The sequence below is a fragment of the Meriones unguiculatus genome, chromosome 8 (assembly GCF_030254825.1).
Source record: "Meriones unguiculatus strain TT.TT164.6M chromosome 8, Bangor_MerUng_6.1, whole genome shotgun sequence".
NCBI classification, from domain to species: Eukaryota; Metazoa; Chordata; class Mammalia; order Rodentia; family Muridae; genus Meriones; species Meriones unguiculatus.
Window position 1 is genome coordinate 60,541,500 of NC_083356.1, and position 22,497 is coordinate 60,563,996.

The following is a 22,497-nucleotide window of genomic DNA, read 5'->3' on the forward strand; positions in this document are numbered from 1 at the left end:
ACCATCAACAGTTACCTTTGTTACAAAAGAACTCCACTTCTTCACAGCTCAGATTTTCTGGACCAAGTTCTGTGGGGAAGCTTTCCTCCATCGGAAAGTCTTTCGTGATGACTTCTGCCTCCTCTGATGGACACTCTTCTTCCTCATCTTCAATGGCATCTTCCAGTGGCCCTTGAAAGAGAATCAGGGACACTGTACCAACAACATTCTAGGAAGGTTGTGAAATAAAACTCCTCTGAGCAGAGCCGTTTCATTACAGAGGCGAGGAAAGGGAACTGCAGGAAGTCATCTCAGGGGGCTCACACATGCACACTACATGAGAAACAGTTTTAAGGGATGTGAACATGCTCAGGGTATAATAAGTACTTCTCTGGAAACTTACAAAATAAATTTTAAAAAGTTGAAAAAAAGACACACTGCATTTTTTGAGAAGACAAAGAAAGCAGACCTCTGAAGAGATGACATACAAAATAACTTCCGTCTCATTTCCCTTCCCACCACAGCACTGAGCCCTAAACATGCATATATACATACATATATTCATTCATATTCATTCTGTCTTGAAGAGCAAACCTGTGCACGTTATGGTTATGTTCATTTGTTAGAATTAACAGCTTGGTAAAGAGCACGAGTCTCCCTTACACTGCTGAACAATTTTACCTGCGATTTTAATAAAGATTTACAGTAATTGAATGCATTTTAATTGAACTGAGATTTTAATAAAGTCTATACTTTTAGAAATCCATCTTAAGACTGGATTCCAAGAAAAGATTTCATTATATGTGTTTGAGGCTTGAAGAAAAATTACATATTTCTCTCCCTGATGAAAGCATAACCCTATTCACAATTAATTGAATTTTTTTCTGAAATGAAAAATAGTTTTCTAATGAAAAAATGTAATTTGTATTTATGTGATACTTTTTCAGTAATAAAAATACAACTCCCTTGGAAAGAATTAGAGTGAGGTGCACTACATTAATGGACCTATCTGACTGAAAGGAAAGGGAGGGCTGCGGTTGTTCAGGGGCTCGGAAATGGATGACATGGGAGCACCGTGCTGCTAAAGAATCAACTTAGCCTGCTCATTTCACTAAGTCTAAGCCTGCCTTTGCTCCTAAGGAAGTAACATAGCCTTTTCATCCACAGAGCACAGTTACGATAATCTGCACTAATTGTCACTCTGTCACTGTTCTTGACAGGATGAGTCCTTCCAGGATTATGCTGTTCTCTTTCTTCTCTTCTCTTCTCTTCTCTTCTCTTCTCTTCTCTTCTCTTCTCTTCTCTTCTCTTCTCTTCTCTTCTCTTCTCTTCTCTTCTCTTCTCTTCTCTTCTCTTCTCTTCTCTTCTCTTCTCTTCTCCTTTCCTCTGCTCTTCTTTCCTCTCCTCTCTCTTCTTTCCCTCTCCTCCCTCTGTGTCTCTCCTCTCTCTCACTCAGTCTGTTTTTACAAATGTAGCAGAAAGTTTGAGGGTCAAAGGAGAAATCTTATAAGTAATTATAAATGCCTTGATTTTTATATCTGTGTGGGTCAGCACACATCCATCTATGGTATGTCCTGATTGTCACTCGTGAGTTTGCTCAGGACTGAATTGGCAGGATACATTTACATGCACAGAATTAGTTCCATGCATTTAAATTAAGTGACACCCAAGTAAAACTTTCCCTTTAGAGATTGTTTGTCCTCTTCAGAAATATTTACCCTTAATTCAAAACAAGAAATGTTCATCTTAAATGCTCCGGCAACTGTAATACTTCTTACACTGAAATTGATGAGTCAAAAATAAATAATAAATAAATAAATTTTTGGTTCTCATGTTAGTTTTTAATCTGTTATGAACAATTTTAAGTCTAACATTTACATTTTTAAGAACAGTTATGTCAAATAACAAAACCTATAAGCCATATATAAAATACTAACAAGATATCACTGTCTTCCTTACATGAACTTGATACATTTATTAATGACTTATTTAATGAAGGCAGAATTCAAGACCTTTCTTATTTTTATTTGTCTAAAGTACTTATTTAATGTTTGGTAAAAAGAAAACATGTAAAAAAAATCTCATTTTTGTATGATGTGGAAGCACCTGAGTGCTTTCATCCATGGTCTGTTTTGCAGCCCAGGATGTTAGGTATGAGAGGTTTTTTTAATTGCCTTTTCAGTTCTATAGTCTGGAGAGTAAAGCTAAGCAAGTCAGCTAACAGAACAAGGTTATAGACCACTGAGTGAAGCCACTGATTTGCAACACCTTTTCTTATATATCATGCCTTACTGTGCAAACGAGTGTATATTCCTTCAGAAACAAAGCTGTGAAATACAAGTGGCTCATAAAGACAAAATGTTACCTAATGGTTAGCCCAATTTACCCCAATTATTTTTTCATAGGCATTTAACAAGCCAGCTGTACAGCTATGTATGTGTCTTGATCATCTGCCTGCTAAAAAATCAGCCAAAGTATATGTTGCCCTCCCATAAAAATCAGGATGATCCTTTTGTAGACAGCAAAAACAAAGTATCTGATTGTTCATAATTTTTTTTTGCATAATCTATTTTGGATCAATTTGTAAAATAACTGCTTTAATATCAGTTACAATAAAATGTTAGAGGGCATATTATTCTTTGAAAATATATACTCTGAATTTTACTTAAATAACTTTCAATCATAATAAATATTTGAATGGTTCATGTATAAAATATGAAATGCATAAAATCTTTCATACCTAGAGAATATGCATGCATATTATGAAAATAAAATTAACAATATATACTTCCCTTTTTAAAATTGAAACAGATGTGATAAAATTATTGCAAGATATTTTATTAAGGATAATGTTACTGAATAATTAAAACAGAATAGTAAATTGGCTCCAGTAATATATTAAATTAAAATGTAATAGTTGTATTAAAATCTTGCTTAGAAAATTTGATAGTTGTACTAAAATCTTGCTTGTGTGATTATATGAAAGATAACCAACCACTAAATCTCTGATTTATGCTTAGTAAACCTTAAACCAAGGTTATGTACTCTTGATCCTAAACAGCATCAGTTTTGAAATGTACATTTCACTTTTATTTCTAGGTTTGTGGAAAACTTATAATTGATAAGTCTATTATATATTCAAAGATTTAAAAATAAATTCTAAGTATTGCTTTGTAAGTCTGAGCATGTAACTGAAAAGGAGCCAATATAAAGGTAAAGGATGTCACCTTTGTTCCAAAGGTGTGAGAAATCATTGCCAATATTTAAAATGAGATATAAAAAGATGACTAAATGATCAACTTGCATTCCTCCTAAAGTAAACGTCAGATTTATATAACTTACTGTATTTTCAAATGTAAAATTACTAGCCACTTCTTTAACCACGCCATCAGGTCAGCAGCAAAGAAAGAGGGTTCTCTTAAAATGCATAGTATTTGTGGTTTAAGATTGGATCTCTCTCTCCTCTCTCTACTGCATATTTCTTAACAGGAAACAGTACAAATAATCGGTGGCCACAAACTAACATTTTAAAAAGGTAAGTAAGAGACACTTGAGGCCCAAGTATAATTAATAGCACCAATGAAGGAAGGAATCGAGGGAGCTCCTGGGTATGGATTAGTGGGCACCGAGTCCACTTCAGGAAAATCACCACACGTAATTTGACACAAATAATATCTCCTCAGAAAAGGCTCACACCAAGCTCCATGTGCCCTCATGGAGAAAATTACTTCTGATTGAGGCCACTTGGCAGAAGTGGGAGGGAATCTGAATTTCAGCTCTTCAATTTGGTCTGATTTATAGATATTCAAGCACTCTTGCCAGAATTAATAGTCTTGGTGTTTATAAATACAAACATTTACCTCATTTTAAAATGCTAATGTCTTACAGCTGTGTATCCTAAGACTATGGCTAGGACAGCACAAAGGTAAAATCCTTCATGCTGTTAATTGTCCCTGAATAGAAATGAGCAGACTTGGGTGGGAAGGATCTACTCCATTTTTAGGGCAGAGAAATAACTGTGTGCTCAGGGCCCATTTGAATTGGCCACAGCTACCTTTGTGTTCCAGAAATAAAACTCACAAAAAGAAAGGCCCAGTAGATTCACAGCACCCAATGGTACTGATGAGCAGCCCAGAGTCTCAGCTGTGCTGTGAAGCCCAGACTTATGTGGGCTTTTTATGTGGTGAAGATTTGAATGACCCAAAGTTGATAAAGGAATGCATGACATTATAAAGATGAAATTATTCTGTCCTGTACACTGACATAGCCATATTCACTGAGTGAAATGTAAATAATGAAGTGTACCTACATGGCTATGAGGAAGTTGGGGAGAGTTAATTCCCTGGTTAAAGAAAGTTTTGAAGAAACTGTTGCCACAATATCAGGGTGCTAGTGAAATACCCCAAACATATCCATAGTAACTGAAGAAAGAGCTAGAAGCAGACAAAGACAAGCTGAGGGTACGAAAACAGGACATGCAAAAACACAAAATGATTAAAATTAGCAACAGCACGACATATCGTAGGAAAGCAGTGATCACCACAGCACACATCAAAAGCAACCACATACATATAATTTTTTACCTTGCAGCCCACAATGCAACCCTCACCTAAGTGCCAGAATTTAGGTTTTTGTGTAGAGAATTCAAAATGTTTCAGAATAAGAGGCAGCCTTCAGTTCTGCAGAAATTAAACCACAGCACCACGTATGATGATGGGAAAGAAATGCCAAGTTCTATGGTTCAAATGAAATATCCCCTAAACACCTCTCCCCTTTAAACACCCATTGGTCTTAATTTATTATATAATGACTTGATTTGATTTTTCAGGCACTTTGATGAAAGTAAGACAATGTCAAAGGGAAACTACAAAGAACATCCCTCCCTCCCAGACATTAATATTCTAAGCCTTCTACAGGCTGCACAAGACTAGCCACCTAGCAAAATGAGATTGTTTCAGAGTAGTGGGCAGCCTTGATTACAACTGACAGGTGGGAGGAAATTCATATTAAAATATTATCATTCCCAATAATTACAATAATCCATCACAGTGTGCTCCGAAATTCTGGTTGTTATGGGTTTTTTTTTTTTTTTCACTGAAAAATGCTCACGTGTTTCCAAACCTTTTCATTGCAGTGAATTTTTTTGTTTGTTATATAAGCTGCTGTTAGTATAAGATAGTATTCTTCTTTTAAGATTTGTTTTATTAATTATGATTTATTCACTTTGTATCCCACCTGTAGTCCACTCCCTCATCCTCTCCCAACCCCACCCTCCCTCCCTCTTCTCTCCCTATTCCCCTTCCCCAGTCCACTGATAGAGGAGGACCTCCTCTCCTTCCATATGACCCTAGCCTATCGGGTCTCATCAGGACTGGCTACATTGTCTTCCTCTGTGACCTGGAAAGGCTGCCTGCCCTTCAGAGAGAAGTGGTCAAAGAGCCAGCCACTGAGTTCATGTCAGAGACAGTTCCTGTTCCCATTACTGGGGAACCCACTTGGAGACTGAGCTGCCATGGGGTACATCTGAGCAGGGGTTCTAGGATAGTATTCTAATGTCAAAACTTAAAATTTCATCACAAAAAAAGCAGATAATGACACTCATAACCAAACTTTGGGCAGTGTTCAGGGAATCTTGGGAAAGAAGCTGGAGATAGTAAGACCTGGAGAGGACAGGAACTCTACAAGGAGAGCAACAGAACCAAAATATTTAGGCACACCAAACAAGGACCATTCATATATATAACCTAGAACCCCTGCTCAGATGTAGCTCATGGCAGCTCAGTATCCAAGTGGGTTCTCTAGTAAGGGAAACAAGGAATTCCTCTGACCTGAACTCAGTGGCTAGCTCTTTGACTGCCTCTTCTGGATAGGGGAGCAACCTTGCCAAGCCACAGAGGAGGACAATGCAGCCAGTTCAGATGAGATCAGATAAGCTAGGGTCAGATGCAAGGGGAGGAGGACCTCCCCTATCCATGGACTTGGAGAGGGGTATAAGAGGAGATGAAGGAGGGAGGGTGGGATTGGGAGGGGAGAAGAGAGGGGTCTACAGCTGGGATACAAACTGAATAAACAATAATTAATATTAAAAATAAAAATTTAACTAAAAAATCTTCATCACAAGACTTAATGTCACTTTGTTCATAGAACAAAGAATCCACACATGAATGGATTAAATATTTCAAAATGTTAATAAATTAAGGAAAGTGACAACAGTGACATTCTGTCCAAATTGCTAACTTCTGTGTTGGTACTTTCTCAAAGGTCATTTGTAACAGAAGTTTTCAGACACAGTGAATAATATGTATGCAAAAGCATGCACACACACACACACACACACACACACAGAGGGTGGAACATATTAATAAGCACCTCTAAAACTCAAATTGCTAGCAACATATAACCTGCTTGAATCACCACATTTCCACTCAACTACACTTGCCTAGTGATGTTATTTTTCAAATTTATACACGTAAAAACAAAAGATACAAATTCAGACACATATTCATGATGTAAATACACAAATATTTGAAAGCTAAAACACAAATACTATTTTAAACTAATTTACATTTTCTATAGTGATGAGATGAACCAGTGGATTTATATTAAGTGTCTTGATATCCAACTATCTAATCTCACCTTGAGTTCCTTTATTAACATCAGGGTAATTTTCATACTACACCCACAAAAAAAGCTTTTTATAAGAAAAAAGTTTATATACATAATAATTTATTTGTTCAATTAGATGTTGAAAGAAAAAAAACAGTTTTAAAAACTGGCATCTCTGAAACACGTGCCCATCTTTTTAAAGCTGGTATGTGGTATGTTTTCTCTTATTTAATCATGGATGTGTTTTGTGGCTCTCAGGAGTTCATCTCTGAGTTTTCAGCTTTTATATTCAGACACCATTATGAATCATAATTATCACGTGGGCACATTAAAAAACTGCTTCACCTGCTTCCTCTTACGTGTGTCTCGTGCATGTCGCACAGAGGTATGTCATGAGACGGGACAGGGAGGAGGACTCTCTTGGACAGGGCAGACCCATACTAGCTCATGTAATTGAGCCTAACAGCAAGAATAAAACCTTATTTCTGCAGTCTTAAAAAATAGCACTTTGGGAGAACAAGCTGTTTCTGCAGCCACACACTTCCAACAATAATGGCATCAGGGGATCTGGGAGGAAAGACACAGTTTTATTAATTTTTCTTCTTATCTAGCAGAAGGATGTTGATTTTTTTTTCCCATTTATGGTTGTTGCCTGCAGGTAGCAGACCAGAGAATCATATAGTTGAAATTCTTCTTTTTCATTAATTTCTTTCCATGTGTTATTTCTTATATATAATTGATTTGGGGCTTTGCTCATAGCTGTACACCATATATATATATATATATATATATATATATATATATATATATATATGAATAGCTGTCCTTCAATCAAAAAAGTTAAAGGAAATTACCTGAGTTTTGTTAAGTTTATTAAAAATAAGATCTGTGGATATTTAAATTGAATTCTGAAATGTTAATGCACAGAAGACATTAGAGAATTTCTGATAAAAATTTCCATTTGACCATACAGCACTCTGAAATGAAGGGGGAGAGGGGAGGGTTTTATTTAAATTGTTTCTTTGGGGCAAGGTGTCCTTTTTATCTTAAATAAAATGGAGTAATTTTTTGCTATAAAATCTGTGTCATCTTTTATAGAAGACAACATAAATAATTTCACATCTAAGCTCCAAAACAACTCAAATTGCTTCATACCTTTTCCTTGAAATGCCTGCTTTTGGAACCTTTAACTAACTTATTAATAGTAACAAACAGTATTCTTTCTTAGAATATACCCAAACTTTGCACAAAACATTCATCTTAGATAGTTGATTCAACACTGATATTGAAGGGGACACAAACTTACAGAAGAAATAGTTACAACAGGAGAACTAGAGTCCTGAATGACTAATTTAATCCCGGGAAGTAACTCAGGCATCTAGGAAATTCACTTCATTAGCAAACACCTTGTGCACTGACCCAGCAAGGCAGTGACAGGAATGGCATTGAAACTCAAATATTTTTAATCAGGTCTCAGTCCAGAGCCCCATAAAGCAATTCCCATTTTATTGAAGATTGTAACTCTGTCTTGAAAAATATGACAGTGTATATTTTACTGAAAGTCCTATCCCTGTTATACAGGAGATACATTTCAAGTTCCCCATTGGTGGATCCAAAGGTCATGGCAAGTATCAATCCTCATTTACATACAGTCACACATACATACATATGTATGAATTATAGGTACACAGGTATGTGAGTGTGTAGTTTATCATAACATATAAGCCCATGTTAAAGTTTACATTTTTAGCTTTGTAAATACTATAACCAAATGAAATACTGCGTAAGACATTAACAATAATGATTACACCCAGTGTCATGGTAAGTTGCTGTTTCAACGCTTGGAAGGTAGATTGGCAATTCAAGGTCAGTCTGGGCTAGAAAACAAGACCTCATTTCATAAACTTAACTATGGAATAAAATAATTATAGTAACACACTATAACAAAGTTGCTTGGTGTGGGGATTTTAGGTTTTTGTTTCTGTTTGTTTTATTTTGTGTGGCAAGTGTGTTGGAACCTGTATGGTGAGTGTGTGAATGTTTGCATGATGTATATGTCTGGTGTGTGGTGTTTATGTGTGTATTCATGTCTGGTGTGTGCTATGTATAGGTGTGTTTGTGTGTATATATGGTATATTAGGTGTGTTTTTGTGTGTGGTATGTGTCGGAGTGGGGTGTGTGGTATATTTGGTTTGTGGTGTGTGTATGTGTTCGTGTGTGGCTTGTATGTGCTGTGTGCATTTGTGGTATGTGTGTTTCTCTGTGTGTATGTGGCTTGTGAGTGTTCTGTGTATTTGTGGTGTGTGTATATTTCTATATCATGTGTGCGTTATGTTGTATTTGTGGTGTGTGTGTATGTGTGTACATGTGTAGTGTGTATATTAGTGGTGTGGGGGAGAATGTATGTGTTGTACGTATTTGTGGTGTTTGTGTGTATATGTGTGTGTTCTGTGTATGTGAGGGGTGTGTGTGTGTTTGTGTGCGCGTGTAAATATGTGTTTCTGGGGATAGAGCAAAGGGTCTTAAGCATGCTTAGCCAGAGCTCTACCTCTGAGCTACATCCCAGTCCTGGCGTTTTCATTTGATGTTTCACAGCCCCGTGATGGTAATGAGGACAAAATACAGAAGGCATTGTGTGTAACGGCATTCTTTTCATGAGACATTCAGGCATTTACTCGCACACACTATTTCTTTCACTAATACATATCTAGAATACTGAAAATGGCATATTTTATTAGGTATTGGGTTCACAGCAGTGTACAAAATGAGTGGACCATAACATAAAGAAAATTATTTCCATCTTCCATTCAGAAGACAAACTTATGCACATAAGGTATGAGACTGAATAGAACAGAACAAAACTCTCCAATTTAGTGTGAATGGAGAGGCAAAAGAGGTTCTTATATAATATACTAAATTATGTGCATTTAAGCATTTTCTTATCTTCTCTGTTATAATTCTACCCTATGCACATTTTCAGCTGGAAGCAGCAGGTTTGGAACTTCGCATTGAATCTGAATACCTTAAATGCTCATTCAACTAATGATTTCTCAGTTGAATTTAATTGTAATACAATTGAAAATCAAATTGTAAAGTGATAGCACTGGAGATGCAGGAAATGAGTATAAATGCCTTACATTAGATTTTTAACAGCACACTCACACATACATAAATCTAAGTACATGTTTTATATTATTATTACTAATGCTGTTACTATTACTATTTATAATGTTGGAGAATTATTCTTCTTGACTGGATACAAACCATTATCTTTTCTTCATTACACCTCTCGTAGACAGATAGAAACTTGCTGGAGTATGTGAACTCAGGAAGGATGGGATTTGTTTTTTTCTAAAAGTAGATACTTCCATGGAACTTTAGATGTTATACATAACATGCAGTGCACGGCATTTGGTTTTTAACAGTAGTTATGGTTGAGAGGATGAAAGAATTGAACATTCCCACAAAACCCTTTTTACATATGTCTAAAAAATATTCACACATGGATTAATCAAGATTTGTAATTTTACAAACCTCTAAATTAAGTACATAAATATTGTCTTTGGGAATTTCAAGTCAGCATCAAAATACATCTACTCTCCTTTTATAACAAGTTAAATACTGCAAAACAAATGTATTTAGTTTTAAAAAATGTAATGAATGATTCCCTGCATGGTTTTACCACAAAGCTAAATCAGTAAAAGTAAAAGTGAGTTTCAGAAATTATTTTGTAAGTAAAGACACAAGGGGAAAATGTAGGCTAATGGTCATTGATAGCAAATTACAATTATATCATCGTCCTTAGTAGAGTAAAATCAATGATAATGCATAGGTTGGATTTTTTAGTTAAAATTACGAAAAAAATAATATGCCTATTAAAAAAACTATAAGCAAGGGGCATTGATGACCAGCTTCAATAAATACTTCATTATGCTATCATGAATTAAGTTAGCCCATGACAGTTCAGTGTCCAAGTGGGTTCCATAATAATGGGAACAGGGTCTGTCATTGACATGAAATGATTGGCCTGCTCTTTGATCACCTCCCTCTGAGGGGGGAGCAGCCTTACCAGGACACAGAAGAAGACAATGGTGCAGCTCCTGATGAGACCTGATAGACAAGAATCAGAAGGAAGGAGAGGAGGACCTCCCCTATCAGTGGACTGGGAGAGGGGCATGGGTAGAGAAGGAGGAGGGAGAGAGAGGTTGGGAGGGGAGGAGGGAGGGAGGAACAGGGGGGATACAAAGTGAATAAATTGTAATTAATAAAAAAGAATAGCCTTTAAAAAGATCTGTCCAAGATCATACTTTGCAGGGTGAAAATGTTTTATTCCTGTATTTAGGAATGTGAGCATGTGGGCAGGGTGTGCACATGTATAAGAGTAACTAGAGAAAAAGAGGTCATGGATTTGAGAAAGAGAGTGCAGGAGAGAAATTGGTGGTAAGAAAGAAAAGGGGGAAATAATATAATTATAGTTTCAAAAATATTACACAAAAAAAAATCTATTGCACACTTCTTTATTTTCTGAGAAGCAATATGGGTACGTTCAGAACATAAAAAAGAAGACAGCAATTCATTGCATAGACTTTTGAGAAAACACAGAGCTAGAGAATAAAACCCAATGCAAATATTTTCATCAGGAATGTAAAATACAGTTGATATATAACTGTTTTTCTTCTTACTTTTTATTTTGCTTCTTGGTTAATAAAATTCGAATCAAACTGACTTCTCGTCTTTTAACAATACCTCTTCTGGCTGTGCCCGGTTCAAGCAGTTCTTTACCTGTGTAATTAGCTACTAATTGAACCTTCTGGTGAAGTTAATAAATTATTAATGTGAGCTTGAAATGATGGCTGAGTTTTGGCTGAATGTGTACCTGACGGGCGAACCGTGGCCCTCCATGTGAGAGGAGCACAACAGCAGCATTTGCATCATTAGAAAACTGTAACAGACTCAAACTGATTGCCACATTCCTCCCCTCATCCCTGATCCCAGAGCCTTCAGGGGTATGGCTATAAATGTGTTTTAACAAACCATATGGTAACCTTGATTAATGTTCAAAATTGAGAGCTGTAGTTGAATGCAAAGGCTGGTCAGGAGTTATAATGTAACAGTCTAAATTATACCATCAACATCATTTGTAATAACAATATAATAACACGGGCTCTAGCCTCAGCTAGACACTTTTACCGAAATAGGGAGGATCCAAATTCAGCCCTCTCTCCACCTGAGCTACTCAGCTTTGCGTATACAATCAATGGGCAGAGCAGGGTTAGTCTCTTAGTACTGGTCAACCATTTTCTCAGTAAAGTCAGGGTCCAGCAAAGACCATCTGTTAAATTAATCCAGTCAGGCGTGCTGGCTCATGCCTATATTCCCGGCACTCTGGGAGGCAGAGGCAGGAGGATCACTGTGAGTTTGAGCCCAGTCTTTCATACAAATGGACAAAGCAAGTCTAGGATAGCAAAAGCTACACAGAGAAACACTGGGGGAAAGAAAAAAAAACTGGGATGACGTGGAATAGTCTGCTTTGCTATTCTTCCATCTACATCACAAGTAGCAATGAATGTGAGCAAAGATCTTTGCACTTCCAAACTAACTCCCTTCATATGTTTGGCTCTGGTAAGGAAAAAGAACCACAAACCAGGCAACAGCAGTGTGTCAGAATTCTAAATTACAGTCTGTTGCTTGGGTCTCTCACTGAGTAAGAGTTTCCTAGTGCCGAACCATCCTCATGCTCCTCTTTTGCAGACGTAGCACTGTGGAAGATCGGAATCTCGCACCCTGACATGCCCACAGAAGAAAGCAGCCTATAAAAGAAGACCTGGTCAGTAAGAAGTCCTAGCCAGCTCTCACTCACTCCCCTCTGCTCATCAGTCATCATTGTAGGCCCTTATCAGAATCAGAGCACTGCACAAACCAAATTAGGCCAGCGGGATTTGGGGCACAGAGGCATGGCAAGCCTGCCGCACACGCAGCTCACCAAACTGTGTGTTGCTGCTCTACCAGGCTGGACCAAAGATGCAAGGGGAGGCCAGTACAGAGCTAGGTTTCAGTTTCACAAGTAAGGTGGCTTCCCAAGACTGGAAAGCAGCCAATTTGGCCCTGTTTGCATTTGACACAGAAAACAATGATGGATATTCTCTCTAAACCTGTACAGTCCTGCACATAGAGACAGGAAAAAAAAAAAAAAAACCTCACACACACAAAACAAAGCATTGCTGTAGAGCCCATGTGCTGGGTAGAATATAAATGATTTAAGTAATTGCTTACTTTCACAAGTTTCGGTGTTATTTTCCAAATTTCCTTCCTGGTAGAGCGCTTTCATGATTGGAGTATAATAATAATAATAATAATAGTAATAATAATAATAATACATTCGTTGGATCGCCAGCTGAAAGAGCTTAACAAGATACAGAGGGCTGTGTGAGTGCAGGTAAAATAAAAAAAAAAAAGGTCCGATTGTTCAGTCTGCTCAAATTGTAGCACGCCTTGGGACACACATCAACGGGGCACGTCAGAACAAAGCATTGTGTTGTCATTAATGGCTGTAAAAGGTACTTGGGTTCAGAGCGTGAGAATATCTCAAGGGTCCCAGAAAGCACTTGTCCATAAAACCTATCACAGAGCAACGTTTGCTTTATGCCAATACATTAAAGCCTGTCTGAAGCCACTGGGCACCCAGAGAAGCTGTATTTTTAAGAAGAGCCCCTGCTCTCTGGAGACATGGGAGGACAGGTAGAGTATAGGGATAACTAAACCACCCCATCTACACCAACCAGCAGACACAACCTGGAGGAAGAACCTAAGAACTCCCATAAAAAGAAAATATCCCTTGCCTTTGCAGCAAAGCCTACAGCAGAATAAAAACAAGGACCTTTACAGCAGGAGTTATAGGGTCAGTCAAAGGTGGAGTGTGCTCATAAATGAACTCTCCTCTGGGGCTCCAGGCACTGCAGTGTTTTTGTCATAAACCCTGCTCAGCCTCCATGCAACCCATTCCTATGCACTTCTGACTGAAGCATACATTTGGCATCACATGTGAGGGGAAAACTTAGCACCAGAGTTTCTTTTCAGTTAAATAGAGACTCCTTTTCTCTTTCAGTCTGTAGGAGTAAACAGCATATTTACAATGTTCTAAGGAAGGCGGTAAGTTGTAAAGTTCCTATTTCCATGATTTCATAACATCTACTTCAAGAAGACTTGGAAAGTTCTCATTAGCAGTTACATACACTTAATCCCCTTTCTCACATAAACCAATAAAAACACACCCTTCTCCAAGGTAAAACAAAATATTAGATACAACAAGCATCAATATACACCATAGTGGCAACAAGTTCTGAAAACTCTGCACCCCAAGACCATTGAACTTACATTGTTCCTAACCTTGCTTCTAGGCTTTGAAATAGATTAACTTATAACTTGAACTAACAGAATTAACATTTTCCTGTTTCAAATACAAAGTTGCTTTTAACAGAAGTTGCTGTGTTTCCAAGTTACTTTTGTTTTGCTTCCCCTGTTGGTTTTCATGTTACTTATTTATTTTTCTACCTAGAGACAGAATGATGTAAGTTCTACAAAGCCAAAAGCATTGGCCTTCTTTAAGCATTGCTACTTTCGTCCTAGCTGGGATATTATTTTCCTGTCATTGTTTGGAAAGCCATTCCTTCAGATCTTACTCCCTAACTTCGTATTCTTAAAGTATTTTACTCTTGGTCTTCAAAAATATAAGCAAGAAAGCCCTATCTGCAAATGCAAAAATAAAAATAAAATAGTGGTTGCTGTTCACTTTTGGCTATAGCTTCCAGTTCTGTCCTCTTTGTAGATCTGAGCTCATGGTTTCTGACTGCAGAGCATATGTGTCCCATCACCCAGCACCATACCACACCACATCCTCCTTGCTGCCCCAGCCTTCTACCTTGGAGTCAATGTTCAATCAACTACCAATGGAAGATGGCAAAGGTTTGTGGCAGTTTGGCCCCCTCCCACTTGTACAAAAAACAACCTGGTACCTAGGGGTCGTCCTACTATTGTTGACTTTGGCTTGAGATTTATCCTCTAGTTTTCTACTAACAACATTAACTTTATTTTATATTAAACATGCTGAAGGTCTGATGTAAACATGGCCTTTTAAAGTCCACTCCCTAGCTTAAGCAGTTCTCTGACAGCACCCAGGAATGAGTTCTTCCTTAGGTGATCCAGGTAATTCTAGTACAGACTACATGACAGGACTCAGATAACCCACAGGGAAGGAGAATGAAGCAGGCTGATATCCACAACTGTAGAGCAATTACAATCCAGCAACATGGTTGTTCTGAAAAGGGATCGCATCCAAAAACCTAGGTTTATGTGATCTGTCTAGAAGGTAGACACACTCTGGATTACAGTGTGATTTGGCTGGAATACAGACATCCTCCCCCCTTAGTACACACCTGTATTCCCAAACAATGAAGGTAAGGTTAGTTTATAGAAGAAAGCAAGATGTTTGAAAGTTATGTCTATTGGGCAGACAAGCAAAGAATCAGAGAAAGATTTGACAGAATGAGTCAGAGATAGGATATGCCCACTCTTACAAGAACAGGACAGGAAAGAGGTTACTTACAGGCAGTGCAAGAAGAGAGAAGAAAGGTTTGTTTGTTTGGTTGGTTGGTTTTTTTATGGAAAGTTTTTTAAAACCAGGAAAGTTTTACAGAGACAGGTTGTAGAGAAAACAAGCTAGACACAGGTGAGGACAGAACAAGCCAGAGAATGAAAAAGAGGAAGATTAAAATATGTTGCCAGAATTAGTTTGAGTCCAGGCAGAGCAATTCAGTCAGAAGCAAAGAGAAGCCAGTTTGAATCAGTCATCTTGAAGAGAAGTTGGGACCAGAATTGCTGAGTTGAATGAGCCAGTAAGAGTTAAGAAAAAGCTAGAAAGGACTGAGAATGGTTCACATCTCATCAGCTCATCTGAGGAAATAAAAACAACATTTACATACAACAGCAAGAGAGACCAGCAAGTGGTCATTATTATCTTGTAAATTCACAAGGTCATTTTGTTTCTTTAGATTTTAATTTTCTCGTTTCTTTTCTTTTTTTTTTTTTTGAGTACCCCATTGTCCTACTGTAAGAGGTTGTATATCCACTGATATAAAAAAACGACTTATTGATTTTGTAACACTGTTTCCTGTGACATTTAGCTTCTGTGTATGAATGGACACACCTCCGTGTGACCTATGGCTTTACACGCAGAACTTTAGAATTTGCTGTGCTCCATGTACAGAGGTAGTTCAACAGGAAATTGTGTGGAAATTCTTCTCCCCAAGATCTTTTTGTTCTCTGGTTCACAAATGGTGTAGCATGAAAGTTAGATTGTGGAAAGCATTACCTAGGTCATTTGGGGGTTTGTGTTTCTATTATAGTTTTTTACAATGGGAAGCCAGAGGGAACAAGTAAAAGTGGAAGCTATAAGAGACAGTGGGGACTAGTATACCTAATGTCTTTATGAGCTAGTGATGAGGTTAATGTTCTCAAGAAATCCTACATAGATCCCACAAATAGCAGCTGAACTTTCAGAAACTCTTTGAGAGAATTACTGTATAAAAGTGAAGTGAAATATGATACAGATTTGGGTGCATGCTGGGGGGGAATTACAAAATAAAGGGAGAGATCATTTAGCTTAATGGTTAGATATTGTTTGTTTACATTTAGCACAACTCAGAGTGAACTGAGTTTTCCAGAAGTTGATAAAATAACTTAAATACTGAATGTACAAGGAAAAAATATACCAGTGAAAAACCAGGTTCATGCTATGTTGTGATGAAGTTTTGAAAAAGCAATCTTTCCTATATAGTAATATTTTGTATGTATCCAAAATCACTGAGGAATAAGACTTCTTAAATAAATAAGATGGAGATCACTAACCCAACCAGTAAAAGTGAAAAGAATTTACAACAAAGAACATTTAGAATTTAGAAAAAGAATTTAAAACAAACAAACATAAACCCTGTTTGAAGAATGAACGTTGTAAAGTTGTGTAAAATCTAGGGGTATGGACCAGGCATGGTGGAATATATCAGCAATTCCAGCATTCTTGAAGCAAGACAGAAGCAAACATTCTAGGCTAGCTTTGGCTACACAGTGAGACCCTGACTGAGCAAAACAGACTGCTTTCTGCAACAGAGGTGCACTTCAGGAACGGTTTGAGTGAGTGATGGCACAAATATACTCCTTTCAAATGCTCGTGAACGCACTGAGGCAACCATCTGCACTGGGGACAGAGAGGAGACTCCTCTCCTGGCAGGAGCCGGCTCACCCTTCAGTGGAAGAAAATTTAATCAGTGGGCTCTGCTGCAGACTGCTTAGTTTCTGCTGTTTGAGGTGGAATCCAGGCCTACAGCCAAATCTGCCTTTTACTAATAATTACGAATTCCTTTAAAATGAATAGCTTTCTCTACATTGCAGTTTTGTTCCCTATAAAGCCAGGGGGATTACTGGCTTTTACTGAGAAAGACGAGACCAGACTGTCAGCACCGTGTATCCTGGGAACGTCCTCAACAAGTGACCTGTAAATTTCACAGCTTTGCCGCCTTCTTCTCTGACAAGAAGAACCAGCAACCAGGAGAAAGCAGGAAGAGATGACCCAGACCCTAAAGACTGCAATGGTCTGCTTTAGAGCATGACAAATATCTATGACATTTCAGTATGTTAAAAGATATATACTGTGTAGCTACCTAGTAGTTGAGGGTTTAGAAATAGAATGAAATGTTAGAACATAATACAAACAATGTTCTTGCCGTTCTCTCTTCAAAGTATTTATTTTATAAAATATAGTAATATTTTAAAACCTCAGATTCTTGTTTTAGGTGACCTTTAAAAGATATTTTTCAAATAAGCTAAAAATGTAGTAAGAAAAAGAAAGCAAAAGTATGACAATAAACATCATTTTATTATAGAGAGAAAGTTGATGAAAAAAATTGAATCAGTGAGGTTAATGCAAACTCTGGTAAATAGCATGGGACGCAAAAAGTAACAGAATCATTAAAAGTGAGATGTGAAGAGCTAAGGAGAATAGTGGAACACCTGCAGGCTATAAATATTAGATAAACTCAAATTTGAGTAAACTAAGGCAATGAGTAATTAGCATTATGTATAATAAAACATATTTGTGTATATGCATAAATATCTGTATATGTTAGATTAATGAAAAATCAAATCCAATACTTTTTTTGTTTTATTTTCAAATAGTATTAGTATAGAATTATCTTTGTATCATTAAGTACAACTTTCTTTTTCCAAAACCACCCAAACATATGAGTACAAACAAAGCAAATAGGAAAATATAAAAGTGAAAGCGGCCGTGATATAAAGCTATCATATTCAGTTATCTATAATATATGTGTATGATGTTGGCTGAAACAGTCTCAAACCTACTGGGAAACTATGTCCTAAGGGACTATTTACTCACATAGGACCAAAAGATGCTCTGCCAGCATCAGAGACACATCATTATTCCTTGTTCAAGAACAACTTTGCCCAAAGAGTACTTTGGGAAGACCAAAACTCTCTAACTCCAAAAACTGAATCTAATAAAAGCTGGGTCTAAATACTACTAGAATAAAGGTAGTAAAATGGTAGACAATAAATACAAGGGAACAATCTCATTTTAGTAGGGTGAGTGAAGATGAGTTAGAGTAATAGGACAGATGACTTAGAACGAAGTAAGCCTCCAAACCTAATTTTGATTTTCCCTGACACGGAAATGGTATGTGCTGGCCATGGTGGTACACACCTGTAATGGCAGACTTCGGAGGAAGAGAAAGGGAATATAAGAGTTCAGGGTCATCATGGGCTAGAGATATACCGTACAAGTCTGAGTACCTATTTTTCAACTTCTAAGGGACTATTGCCATTCTCTCTTCAAAATATTTATTCTCTGTACATGACACTCACTCCTGCTAAACTACATGTTCTGTGCCATTCTGTTTCTTGTAAATGAAATGTAAGTCTTACAAATTCATGAAATATTTATAAACACTGACCACATATTTGCAATTACAAGTTAGTGGTTCCATGTCAGAGCAGTGGTTCACACCTTTAATCCCAGCATGCTGGAGGCAGAGGCAGGTGAATTTCTGTGAGTCTGAAGCTTGCCTGGTCTACATTGTGAGTTCCAGGACAGCCAGTGCTACACAGTGAAACCTGAGAGAAAGGGGACCAGGGAAGGAAAGAAGACAGAATAGAGTAAGTTGTCTGATACACTTGTGATCCCAGCATTCCATCTCTCTGGGAAAATGATAATAGCAAATCCCTGGCTTCACTGGCCAATCAACCCAGGTTAGTATGTGTGCTCAGAAGAAGTAACAGATCTCATCTAAAAATGTGTGCACTCAAGCTGAGAAATAACACTCAAGCTGTCCTCTGACTTCCATACTCATGCATTCAGACACATGCACATAAAAACAAAATTGTAAAAGAAAAAACTAATATTTACCTTTGTTTACCTTTTGTAAACAAAAATGAATACAGCTTTGAAAAGTTTAAAATTGAATTGAAAACAGAAGTTAATTAATCTCTCATTAGGTAAATATTTTAAATAATGTAGCTGTTTCCAAATGGCTAAGAAGAAATCACTGAGCCAAAAAAGAAGAAAAGGAAACATAAAAAAGCAAATAATATTAGTGTCAAATAATAAGCTTACTTAAAGAATAAGCAAATAAAAATGTGGTATCTTGATATAAATCAGTAACAATGATTTATGTAGTAGCAATGGCTAATGCTAAGAAACCATTATCACAAGCCACAGTAAGAAAAGAAAAAATAAGTTGATCTCTGTACATGACACTCCTGCTAAACTATATGTTCTGTGCCATTCTGTTTCTTGTAAATGAAATGTAAGTCTTACAAATTCATGAAATATTTATAAACACTGACCACATATTTGCAATTACAAACTTTGGTCTTTGAAGAGAATTTTAACAAAAATATGGCTTAATTAAAAGTGATGTGATTTTACGTAACTTTTTTTTCTTACGAAACACTTCCTGGATTTGGCAGTTTGGGGCTCAAACTTTAGCATCTTCTCATGTTCTGACTTCAAGGCACTTAGGAGATGCCGTGAAATGAGCAGTGAGAACTCAGGAGAGAAACGAGATGCCCGGCAGCCAAGTGATGAGCTGCAGCTGGAAGGGCTTTCAGAGCAGCAGACCTGGAGCCCATGAAAACTGTGGATTGGGGGATGTAAAGGCTGATACAGTTTTTTTAACAATTGATGACTTTGGGCATATGACAGAAAAAGCAGTGAAACAAGCAAATATAGTGTTCAGGAAAATAAGTAGGAACATAATTTTCTCTCAAGCTATACAATCTATTATTTATTTTATTATATCATGTCAATAGTCATTTAAGTTGCTTTTAACTTACACAATTTCAAATTATAAGACATATTTTCTAAAATTTATATTTTCATATATCTTAGAAGCTCTAAACTGAAATTCATTTTTTAAATATTTTTCCCACATTCATTACATTCTGACCACAGTTTACCCTTCCCCACTCCTCCCTGACCCTCCCCAACCTCTTCTCTCTCCCTGATCCATTCCTTCTCCATTTCCCTCTCTCTCAAAAAAAAGTGAGTATATACCATGTGTGTCTTTCTGCTTCTGGGTTACCCCACTTAAGATGATCTTTTCTAGTTCCCATTATTTCCCTGACAAATTTCATGATTTCCTTGTTTTTAATTGCTGAGTAGTATTCCATTGTGTAAATGTACCACACTTTCTGTATCCATTCCTCAGTTGAGGGACATCTAGGTTGTTTCTAGCTTCTGGCTCTAATGAATAAAGCCGCTATAAGCATGACTGAGCAAATATCCTTGTAGAGTTGAGCATACTTTGGACATATGCCTAGGAGTGGTATAGCTGAATCTTGAGATAGCACTATTCCTAATTTTCTGAGAAAGTGTCAGATTGATTTCCAAAGTGCTTGTGCCAGTTCATATGCCCACGAGCACTGGAGGAGGATTCCCCTGAAGCAGAAAGACACACATGGTATCTACTCACTCATAAGTGGATATTAACCATATGATATAGGATAATCATACAAGAATCTATAGTCCTAAAGAAGCTAAACAACAAAGGAGACCCTAGGGAAGATCCTGAAAAGCAAAATGATAGACATTGGAGGCAGGAGAAGACAGGGAACAGGACAGGAGCCTACCACAAAGGGCTTCCGAAAGACTCTACTGATTGAGGTATCGAAGCAGAGGCTAAGACTCAGCCAAATTTTGGGCAGAGGGCATGGAATTTTATGAACAAAGAGGGAGATAGAAAGACCTGGAGGGACAGGAACTCCACGAGGAGACAAACAGGGCCAAAAAACAACTGAGCCCTGGGAGCCCTACAGAGACTGATACCCCAACCAAGCACATTGCAAGGAGAGGACCTAGAACCTGGGTCAGATGTAGCTCAAAGACTCAGTCTCCAAGTGGGCTCCCTACTAAGGGGAGCAGAAGCTTTCTCTAGCATGAACTCAGGAACAGGCTCTCTGATCACCTCCCCCTGAGGGAGGAGAACCCTTGCCAGGCCACAGAGGAAGACAATGCACCCCGTCCTGATGAGACCTGATAAGCTAGAGTCAGATGGAAGGGGAGGAGGACCTCCCCTATCAGTGGACTAGGTGAGGGGCATAAGGGGAGAAGAGGGAGGGTGGGTAGGATTGGGAGGAAACGAGGGAGGGGGCCACAGCCTGGATAGAAATTGAATAAATTGTAATAAATGATAATTTTAGAAAAGGAAAAAATAAAAAAATAAGTAAAGTATGATGCATCAAGAAAGAAAGAAAAGAAGAAAAGAGAAAAGAAAAGAAAAGAAAAGAAAAGAAAAGAAAAGAAAAGAAAAGAAAAGAAAAGAAAAGAAAAGAAAAGAAAAGAAAAGAAACTCAGGCCTCCCAGGGATTTCAAGCAAATCTAGCACACCAGTTGCAATAAGACTAAGCACATACCCTCATCTGAAGGCCGGAGGAAGCATCCTAGCAGGAGATAAAGAGTCCCAAACACAGAAAAGAGTCAGAGACAGCCCCTGTTCCCACTGTTAGGAATCCTAATACAACACCAAGCCATGCAACCGTAACACGTAGCACAGTCCCATGCAGGGTCCATGTAAAATGAAAAGTTTATTAAAAAACAAAACAAAAAGACAAAAACCCTTATGGAACTTTTTGAAATCATACAATGAAATGAAAGTTTTTTAATATTACATCTATAAAAATTGATTATAATGCTTTAAATTAAAGCTGATTGAAGGAATGATTAAGAACATATTAAATCATTGTTAAATCCATGGTCTATTGACTAGGATTTGGTGCTTTCACAAATATTTAATGATTTCAAAAAGCAAAACCCTAGGGTTATCATACATAGAGACACACAAACACATGAGAGAGAGACAGAGACAGAGACAGACAAGAAAAGAGAGAGATAATAATTAAATGAGAGTAAAAGGAGATGCTGTGTTGGAATGTACGCATAAGATGTAGAAATTAAATATCATCAGATGTCAAACAATTCTCAAAGTGAGTGCATCATGTTTTCTGATTATAAAGTTCCTTGCACAGTATTTTGGAATCTGGAACATGGGCTCTCCAGAGTAAAATGGATAAAATCTCTGTGGTGGGAAGAAGTTCTGAAAATCAGTTGTGTGTCACAGGGCGGCCAGACCTGTGTGGTTATCCTGACATTTGGGAAATGCCTAATGAGATGAAAAAACAGATTTACAACTGTACTGGATTTTAATTAATCTAAATTTTAAATATCCATATGCGACTAGTGACTACTAGGTTGCAATAAATCTGCGCAGCATCTTAGATTCTTGGGATAATAGTTTTAAAGAAAATTATGATCTGAGTGATGTATATAGGAAGTTCACATACTCCAAA

The 22,497-nt window shown here is 37.4% G+C and overlaps 1 protein-coding gene across 2 annotated transcripts in view; it reads right to left on the bottom strand.

The window, feature by feature from the left end:
- Positions 1-22,497, bottom strand: part of Zfpm2 (zinc finger protein, FOG family member 2) — a 453,160-nt gene that overhangs the window by 351,492 nt on the left and 79,171 nt on the right. Inside the window, exon 2 of one of the 2 annotated variants that reach the window (XM_060389513.1) lies at positions 16-171. The exons of the other annotated variant lie outside the window; for it this stretch is intronic. Within the exon in view, the coding sequence (XP_060245496.1) occupies positions 16-171 (156 nt within the window). The remainder of the gene's footprint in view (positions 1-15; positions 172-22,497) is intronic. 2 annotated transcript variants of the gene reach the window in all.